The sequence below is a fragment of the Sipha flava genome, unplaced genomic scaffold (assembly GCF_003268045.1).
Source record: "Sipha flava isolate LNK unplaced genomic scaffold, YSA_version1 17982_pilon_pilon, whole genome shotgun sequence".
Taxonomy (NCBI): Eukaryota; Metazoa; Arthropoda; class Insecta; order Hemiptera; family Aphididae; genus Sipha; species Sipha flava.
This window is the reverse complement of record NW_020272145.1, coordinates 1-10,428: the sequence shown is the minus strand read 5'-3', so window position 1 is coordinate 10,428 and position 10,428 is coordinate 1. Positions and strand designations below refer to the sequence as shown.

The following is a 10,428-nucleotide window of genomic DNA, read 5'->3' as shown; positions in this document are numbered from 1 at the left end:
AATATAAATATATCTATTAGTTAACTGGTTATACGATTACGATTACGATTACGATAGCGAACAGCTATAATAAAACCAAGGCCGCCGCGACGACGGCCGCGTTGAATATAACTGTTAATGAACCTTATAAGAGAGTATAATATGATACACACGAACATATAAGTCGAATTAAAAACGAAAGTAATGTTTAAACGGCAAAACAATGCTAGTCGATTAACGCATTTTTATGCATTTCGGTGATTTCTAAGTGAATAATAATTAGAATTAAACATTAAACAATTAAGCGCACCGGGAGAAACAATACACGTCCACGACCGATGACTGCTATCGCAGAACGATGAACTACAAATATGGCCTATCAGATATAAATCGTAAAAGTTCAATATAATTTTATAAAGATTAGTAACAACGAACAAGTTATTCATGTAAAGGAGTCGACGATTTTGATCGTAACGATTATACCATTGAGATTGATGATTAAAACAATGTAAAATAAAATATATTATATATTATATGCGTAAATTACAAATTATGTTTTTATTACCTATATATTGTTAATCGGTTACGATTAAAAATGTACTTTGAGATAAAATTGTCGAAATTTAAAATTAAACAATACTACATTTCCTCTAAACGTCTAAGCTGGGACATATAGACGTCCCAAAAAAAATTTTCGGGACACCGGGAAGCGAAGTCCAAATCCGGTGACAATCCCGGTTTTCTGGGATGTATGGCAACCCTAAATTGCATACATATTGCATAAGCAAAGTACAATAATGGTTAATGTTTTTAATATTGATAATATTTCAGGCTGTTATAACTGCAGAGCAGTTGGGCATTTGGCCCAGCATTGTCGTAAGTATAAGAATATTTTATATTTCACTTTCTTGAGGTGGGCTTACACGAGTCACGAAATAAAATAATAAAATAAAATAAATAATAAATTAATATATGAATTAATTATAAATAAATATTTAAATTTCAATTATTATTATTATTTTACTTTCTAAGTGGAGCGAGAGGTCTTATGGTTTTACCATGATGTTTTTTTTTCTGAAAGCAATTTTTCGGTAGGTGGGAAAAATACTGGTTCAAAACTTTCATATAGAACATTTTTAGAACAGAAATGAGCCAGTGATACTTTAGAGAGGTTATTTTCTCAAAATTTCAATAGTATTGAACAATTAAAAAATTCGGATCAGACTTTAATTCAAATCCAGATTGGATAGCCGGATTTTCCTTATTACTTATATATCAACACTTTGCTCCGAATCGTCTTATTAAATAAATTACTCATCGTTATTTATTATTTAAAATTAAGATTCATGTATTGTGATGTAGGGACAATGAGATACTCTGCAGATATGAAATTAAAAACATAAAAATCTTATGAAGTTATTTTGAATTTGATTCAGATATTTCTGTGTTACAGAATAGGATGCCAAATAAGTAGAGCATAATCAAAATAGGAGCAAAATAATATTGAACGAGCAATGATTATATATTTCCCACTTATGCGTTTACTTAGAAAAATATATATGACTAATTCTAACTTATATAAATACAGTAAAAAAATAAATAAATAATATATTATTAAAACATTAAAAACACAACTCTTCAAATAATTTACAACATATCTATAATACACATGCTAGAAAAATGTATAAAATTCATAATTAATAAGAAAAAAACAATTGAACTTGGTTAGTTTATAAATCAACTTATACATTTATAATAAAATAAAAGTTAAACAACAAATCTCATTTAAAAAATAATATAATCAATAATTAGGTACAGTTTACATAATGTTATTACAGTCTCTTTATTTCTTTATAGGTATTGGTGTAAAAATGAATGTTGATAAAAAATAAATAATAATAATATATATTTTTAAATTCATCTAATAAATTTCTAATAAAATAAAATTAAAACAACAAATCTCATTTAAAAAAATAACACAATGTATATCTGACAAAATAAAATTATCCATCAATATATTTTACCAGTAAAAGTTATATTTAATTAGAATACCACTTGATATAATTAGAGTAATTTAATATTAATTTTATATATGTTAAAGATTATATAAAACTATTGGTACCATATTAACATTTTTATCATAGTTTTACTTTTACAATACAATAAATTAGTAATTGTCATATTATTTATAAGAACATATTCTATATATTTACTTAAATATAGGTGGGTTCAAATTTATTTTAGTAAATACCCATATACCTAAAAATATTGTATGAATAATATGTTATAAAATAATAAAAAATGTAATACAGGTCCTAGGTACATATGATGTACTAAATTATATAGTAAAAATTTTTTTTACCAAATTATTTTTATTTTTTATAAAATATAGAACAAATGCATATAAAAATCTAATTAAAATATTGAATAATTAAAAATTAAAATGTACTTTGAGAAGTAGAAGAAATTTTGTTATATTTTTGTTCAATATTTGCTACATTATGCACTTGCACTTCAGCTTCAGCCATACTAGAACTTGCATGCGAAAAATCATTTAATTTAAAATAATATACAATTAAGAAAATATTTACTAGGCTTATTCACCTGATGATCTGGTAGATAAATGTTAAACTTGTTGCATTAGACAGTTATTTGCATTGGTGGCATTGTCTTCTGCATCAGAATCGAATGCCATATCATTAGTAATAGCTTTCAACTCTTCTAAAATCTCATATTCTGATAACATCTGGAAAAAAAATTGATAAGAATTTTGTAAGTGGGTCATTTTTGACACCAAAAGTGTATATTTATCGTAAGAGTATGAAATTATGATTCAGAATTTACTTACTTCAAAATTTATATTGGAGTTTGAAAATATATTTTTTGAGTTCAAACCACAATCACATTTTTGAAAATAATATGCAATTATTTTTATAAATTGATAACACGGAAAATATATTTCAAGTGGACCGTATGATAACACAGAAAAACGGGCTAAAATGTTTTTTAAATTAATAAGATATAATGTTCCGACGTAACATCATGTATAAAACTTTCGAAATCGGCCAGTGTACCCTTAGATATTTTCACACAGTATAAAACATCACCTCTTATTCCATTGATATTATTTTAGTAGTCCGTGCTCTTCCGGAACACGCTCAAAACGTGTTTCGAATTTGTTCTTTTTAACGGCAGTCCGTATTTCTGCATGGAATTTCTTATCAATCCGGTAGAACTGGGGTATCGTTTTAATAAACGTAGCAATCAAGGTGGATATAAAGCTATTTATATACTAATTTATACTTATCTATGAGGGCTTAGGTCAGTTCTCCTCATTGATAAGAGATAAAAATGAAGTTTCCAAATTCATTGACGCCAACGTCAAAAAAAAAAAATTCTCTCTTAATCGAAGTTTTTAATGCTTTAAATAACCTTAGTTCAAAGTGTGGTCCTAGACCTGATTTAATTACAAGACAGTCTTATCAACAATGTAAATTTGTTCTCTTCTCCTCTATTTTACATTTTTAATTTATCTTTATCTAGCGGTATTTTTCCTGATAGATGGAAAACAAGTATTATCCTTCCTATTCCTAAGACATCATATGACTTATCACATATTTCTAATTACAGGCCTATTTCTTTACTTTCAACTGCACCTAAAACATTCGAAAATATTGTGTCAGATATGATAACTCCTGAACTTGACAGAATTATTGTTGACGATCAACATGGTTTTAGATCGTCTAAAACAACTACTACTAATTTACTTACCATTCAACATTCCATAATCGATGCTTTTTCTGCTGGTTTACGTATGGACGTTATTTATACTGATTTCGCTAGAGCTTTATATAAAGTTAATCACACTATTCTTTTACATAAATTAAAATATATTGGCGTATGTGGTCCTCTTCTTCAATGGATTAAGTCTTACATTTCACAGCGTACTCAAATTGTTGTTTATAAAGAATTTCAGTCAAAACCAATATTAGTTACTTCAGGTGAATTGACTGCACGCAATGAATTAAAATTAACCAAATTCATTCAAATTTAATGACTTACTGAAAGACCAGAGAAACTAATCACACATAGTAAAGCAAGTTAGGTTTCATTTTACAATATGTATATGGTAATACTAGTAACGAGGAAAACATTTTTAGCTGAAGAACAACATTAAGATTTTAATAACTAGTAAATATTATGAATTTTAATAAAGAAATTGCAGCAGAAACTTAAATTAAATTAGGCCTACCTTGTAAAACTACTTCTGAAATACTAAAGAAATATTACTTAAAAGTAAAAAAAAAACATGTGTATAATAGTCAACTTGATTTAACAATAATTATTTGTACAATTACAAGGTTAAAAAACAATAATAAAATTAGTTTACAATATATAAAAACAATAAGATTGTAATATTTTATAATATATTAGGATATGGCCGGATTTGTCATTGAACATAACATAACATCATTACGGTCACCAGTTCTCAAAAACATCAATAAGTCACCGTTTTGATTCAGCTGCTGTACGCATTCTCTTATCATTATAGATGTATTTTCCCTCTATTTTTTGCATATTTAATTTCTAACCTAGTAAAGTACATACAATTTAAAGAAATGAACCATAGTTGAAACACAAAAAACTAATTATATGTATATAAAAAAAAAAAAATCAAATTATTACTTTAAAGTCATCTTTGCACTGTTGAAATTCTATAAAGATCTGATTCTCAACAACAATCAACAATCAGCTTTTCTGTTGAAAAAAATTAAAATATTATTATATTTTAGAGTTAACAATAAAAAACATTTTATTATCATGCAAGTATGACTAACATACAATTAATTAAGCATACATATTAGACATACAATTAAGATTTATAACAATACATTCATAAACAATGAGTAATAGTATTTGAAGTAATAATTATCAAAAATACTCAACACCAGATTAAGCATGTCTAGGCAATAGCGCAATTAAAGTAAATAGAGAAAATATTGGATAATAAATATAAATTATATGTAATATTATATCGAAAATAAAATATCTAAAATACATATTAGTTTATCTGGCAGGTATTATCATAATAAAATGTTATTTACCTTTGTATAATGAAACCAACAACATACTAATTGACTATTTGGAAATATTTCCCTGATAGCATTCATAAGAGCTCGTTCATAATCGGTGACAAAACTGATTCTATTATAACGAAGAGGTAAAATATTGCGTATTACTGTTAATAATGAAGAGTAAGTTTCTTGTGTTTCACTCCTCAAAAGGGCATAGACCATTGGAAATGCCTAAATGAAAAATAAAACGTATTAAATCATATCTTAACTGTATATTAACAGTATTATAACCAGAAGGTATTGCTTACAACATCTTTGTAGAGTACTTGAAATGTTAGGAAAGATCGTAAGTTCCCTGGCACTTGAGGAACAGTTTTATACGTGGCATCTACTCCAACCAGCTCTACTGAAGTTAACTCTTCGCGATATCTATAGATCGCATCAATGTTGGCAAAAACAACTGCTACACTAATATCATTCACAATCAGTTCTTGTTGAAAAAATGTTGAGGGTATAATTTGAAATGTGGATGGTTTGCGGTGTTTTTGGTCTCCGCAACCTTTTCATCTTTTTCAACTTTTCTGAGGACTGGATGCATATATACTTTGTGGCTGCTTCTTAATGTCTACCAAAATTACAGTTCAATTACAAATTACAATTTAAAGAACACTGTTAGTCAATTGTTAGCAAATAAATATATTAATAATAAAATAATGATTTTAATAGTATTATAAAACCATAACAAAAATTAAATTAATCTAATCATAGAAAATTGTCCTAAATTTTGATTTTGTATAAAAACATGCTACAAGAAAAGATCATTAAAATTTAATATCTTTAAATCCTAACATATCTAGTAAAAAAGAAGCGAATTAAAATAATTAGTTTCATTTGAGTTATAATTTTATAACTCTGACATTGCTTACACATAACAATGATTATACAATAAAAGTAAACTTACCTAATTACTTCACTGTTATAAATGCTTAGAACTGACGATGTTGTAATTTTATGATCAAGACTTCTTTCACTGATTGCATCCCTCAAGAATGGTACATATAAATCAAAACTAAGTAATTATTATTATTAGATTATTATTAAATATAATCGCTGAAAGTTTTTTCATGAAATAATCGCAGGTGATAGTCTTAAACAATAACCAATATGATAATGATTTATAATTTTAAAATGTAATAAGTAAACCGTTAAAAACATAAAATATATAAACACAGTATAGCCTAATTCATTGGCGTTATATTCCTGGCAGTAAAAATTTTGATTCCGAACAGTTGGTGTTTCATGATAAAATGTTTTCTTATAATTTTTATCTCTTATCAATGAGGAGAACTGACCCAAGCCCATCTATGATATTCACTTTGGTAGCAATAAAAGTATTAATGTGGTGGTCACACTGATTTTATTGGATACGATAATTATTTAGCAATAAAGAGTATTAACTTAGCAATAATCTTTGAGAACCACTGAAATTTCGTTATCACAACAAGTCGATTATTGCTAATGTAACCTACATTGATATGACATATTTCACACAAAAAATAGTTATATCTATTTCCTAAATTTATAGTATTATTGGGTTTTCATATTGTGTCGGTTTTCAGTTGAATTATAAGTGATAGGACCGTATACCATAAATCAGTAATCAGTGATATATTATGTAACCATGATGGTAAATTGTAACTTATCCATAACTTATTTTTACATTTTTAATTTGCATTGATAATTTATAATGAATAATGAAAGTGAATTAGTACTAGTAATTTTAAACTACATTATGCACTCCCAATCAACTATTCTAAAATATAGACAGTTATGTTGGAATGTTTTACAAAATAAAATAAATAAATATAAAAGAATACTGAAGTTGTTATTGAGTCGTCAGAGTCATATTAGGTTACAGAATCCTATATGCAATATTATAAAAGATTATGTAGACAGTGATTTCCATTCTCATTTTCGAATGACGCATCAAACATTTCTTAAGCTTGTACAGATTATTTATTATTATTTCAGCTTAAAAGAATATAATTTAACAAAAAAATATTCAGAAGGAAATCAACCCTTATTTCTTGAAAAAAAGTAAGATTGTTAGTATAATTCAATTTTAAACTAGGTTACAATGTGTTTTTCTATATAAAACCAATATTTGATTTTTAGATTCTCATAATATTATGGTTAAAGAAGGTTCAATGGGATCAGTATCTGAGATTTTTAATGTGGCAAGATCTACTGTAAAGTCTGTCACCAGAAATGTTATTGTTGAATTATGTAAACTGTCTCTAAAATTTATAGCATGGCCTAGTCAAGAAGATGCCCCCCTTTTGGCAAAAGACTTTAAATCCAGATCTGATTTTCCAGGTTTGTGTTGATTATTTAGTAATTAGGTACCTACTATCTATAATATATTATTAAAATAATAATTATTTTAACTTAGATGTCATCGGTGCAATTGATGGTTCACATTTCTGTATAAAAGCACCTTTAGATCAACAGGATTGTTATACTCATAGGCGTGTCCAGACATTTTGACCGGAGGACGTACATGGAACGAACGAACATGTCATCCGGAAATTATTTTAAAAATGTAAATTGAGGATGAGGCATATTGAATTATAAAATTAACTTGTAACTCTTAAAAAAAAGGTATTCGTTATACAAGCAATGAGAAACTGACGGCTCGCGTATTTTTTTTTTTAGAGTTTACATAGCTATAGATTTTGTTTCGTGTTTAGACGTCGTACAGTCCACACGTTATTGTCTAGCGCACCGCTTTATCAGCTCTCGTTAGCGTGTTGTTTTTGTACGTCTTCGTAATCAGCGCTCGTCGCGGTACCTCTACCGCCGGTAATGTATAATTTATTTAAACACTACCCAAGGCCAACCCAAAATATATTTTATCTACATCATTATGAGTAACTCGCGTCGTCCATCTACTCCTATCACCAAAAAACCTCAATTAATAATTAATAACAATAAATCTGCAAAGAACTCTATTCCGCCGTTAATTATCAGTAAACAGCTATTAAATGACCAAACAGGTGGCAATTCCCCCTTTGACCTCTCTGACAACGAATCCGGCTGGCAAACAGTCCCGCCATTATCTAAACACGGCAGATCTCCAAATAACGCATCTCCTGTTGCTAAAAAAGCACCCGACAAAAGCATTTTTATTTCTGAAAATCGTTTTTCTCCGATTGCTCCTCCTACCGTTGATGATCCAATGGATTCAACTGTCACTAACGAAGAAAATACTGAAAACAAAACTTCAAAACCACTTCCTATCTTTATTCAAGATCAATTAAATTACAACAACTTCTGCGCAAAAATCATCGAATTAACTGATGCTACCGGCTTTGATTGTAAAAGCTCTACCAAAGGACTTAAACTCCAAACATATAGCCCTGAATCTTATAGAACAGTCGTTAAATACCTCAAGATTAATAATGTCTCATTTCACTCCTTTCAACTAAAAGAGGAAAAAGCATATCGGGTCGCAATCAGAAATCTGCACCACACCACTGATACCTCTTTTATTACACAGGAACTTTTTAACAAAGGATTTGTCACCAGAAATATAACGCCTGTAACTCACAAGTTAACCAAAACTCCCCTACCAATCTTCTTCATCGATCTTGAACCCAGTCCAACAAACGCCGACATTTTTAAAATAACTTCACTGTGTTACACAAAAGTTAAAGTTGAACCTCCTCATCCAAAAAAAGAAATTCCGCAATGCCACCGTTGTCAGGACTACGGCCACACACGCAGTTATTGCCATCACTCTCCTCGCTGCGTTCGCTGTGGCGAGCATCATGAGTCAGCATCCTGCACTAAAGATCGTACCTCCCCAGCCAAATGTGCTTTATGCAGTGGCAATCACCCTACCAACTTTAAAGGTTGTCAAATTCACCTTGACCTTAAAAAAAAATTATTAGTGAATCCCACCAAAAGAATCTCAAACAAAAGTTCTCCTCCAAGTCAACCAACTACCTCGAACATCCACGAACATACGCACCCAGACTACTCTCAAAATTTTCCATCATTACCTCAGAACCCATCTTCTCACGCTCAAGATCAAAACTCTACCCAAAACCAAAATATTGCTGCTCAACTCTCCTCATTCATAAATGAATTCAAGGCACTAATTAACCCTCTCATATCACTTCTCACCACAGTCATTGATAAACTTATTAAAAATGTCAACAAATAATGCTCAACCACTCACCATATTCCTATGGAACGCAAACGGCATCACACAACACTTAAATGAACTACAATTAGTCCTCAATGAAAAAAAAGTTCAGATTGCACTCATTACAGAAACTCACCTGGCTAAAGCTTCTTCACTCAAGATATTCGGATACGATATTGTCAGAGCTGACCACCCAGATGGTACGGCACACGGAGGTGCTGCTCTACTCATTTCAAATAAAATCGACCATCTCCCTCTCCCACCATATATGTCTTCATACATACAAGCAGCTAGCACATCAATCAAAATAAACTCTATACCTATTTCCATTTCCTCTTGCTATTTCCCTCCAGGAAGAATCTTCCCTTCGGCTGAACTGATTGGCCTCTCCCAAACTCTAAGCTTCACCTACGTTATCGGTGCTGACTTTAACGCAAAATACCAAACTTGGAGCTGCTCCACCAACACCAGGAGTCGTGCTCTATACAACTTCATCTCGCTTAATCACCTCAAGGTGTTAGCGCCGTGCTCTCCAACCTATTGGCCATCACATGGCAACCGTCACCCCGATACCCTTGACTTTTTTATCACTAATCTCCCTAACCACTTTTCCACTGAAGTCGTCAACCTAAACGATCCAGCTTCTGATCATACACCTGTATTACTTCTCATCAATGCCCAACCCAATGTGAAGCAAAATAGACCAACCATTACTCCTGGTACTACAAATTGGAATGAATTCAGAGCCACCGTTTCAAACAAAATTAATCTTAACACCAAATTAAAATCACCTTCTGATATCGACCATTCTATCGCCAAACTCTCTGATCTTATTCAAATCTCTGCCAAGGATGCATCAACCCAGCGCCCACCTTATTCTCAAGCACCCAACCTACCACCGGAACTAAGACATCTTATTGCAGAAAAACGCAGAGCCAGATCAAAATGGCAACAAACTCATTACCCAGTAGATAAGACAAAATACAATTATATTTCCAATAAACTTAAGGCCCTACTAAAAACACATAAAGCCAATCTCTACAAAAACCACCTACAAAACCTTTCTTTTACAAATGGATCTCTCTGGCGCAAGACAAAGTCATTACTACGAATTAAAGACTCCCCTCCTCCTCTCCGTCGAGCGGACAACTCACTTGCTTCTAC

At 30.2% G+C, this 10,428-nt stretch overlaps 2 protein-coding genes across 2 annotated transcripts; one reads left to right on the top strand and one right to left on the bottom strand.

Moving 5' to 3' along the window:
• The first annotated feature begins 3,664 nt into the window (after positions 1 to 3,664).
• On the top strand, positions 3,665 to 4,033 carry LOC112680651. Its single transcript, XM_025550814.1, has one exon. The coding sequence runs from the start codon at positions 3,665 to 3,667 to the stop codon at positions 4,031 to 4,033; it is 369 nt and encodes a 122-aa protein (XP_025406599.1).
• A 477-nt stretch (positions 4,034 to 4,510) lies between these two features.
• Positions 4,511 to 6,416, bottom strand: LOC112680650. The gene is made up of 5 exons (XM_025550813.1): positions 6,407 to 6,416; positions 5,363 to 5,613; positions 5,085 to 5,285; positions 4,666 to 4,737; positions 4,511 to 4,571 (listed from the first exon to the last, which is right to left on the bottom strand). The coding sequence occupies exons 1-4, from the start codon at positions 6,414 to 6,416 to the stop codon at positions 4,729 to 4,731; spliced, it is 471 nt and encodes a 156-aa protein (XP_025406598.1). The 3' UTR covers positions 4,511 to 4,571; positions 4,666 to 4,728.
• Positions 6,417 to 10,428: the final 4,012 nt, after the last annotated feature.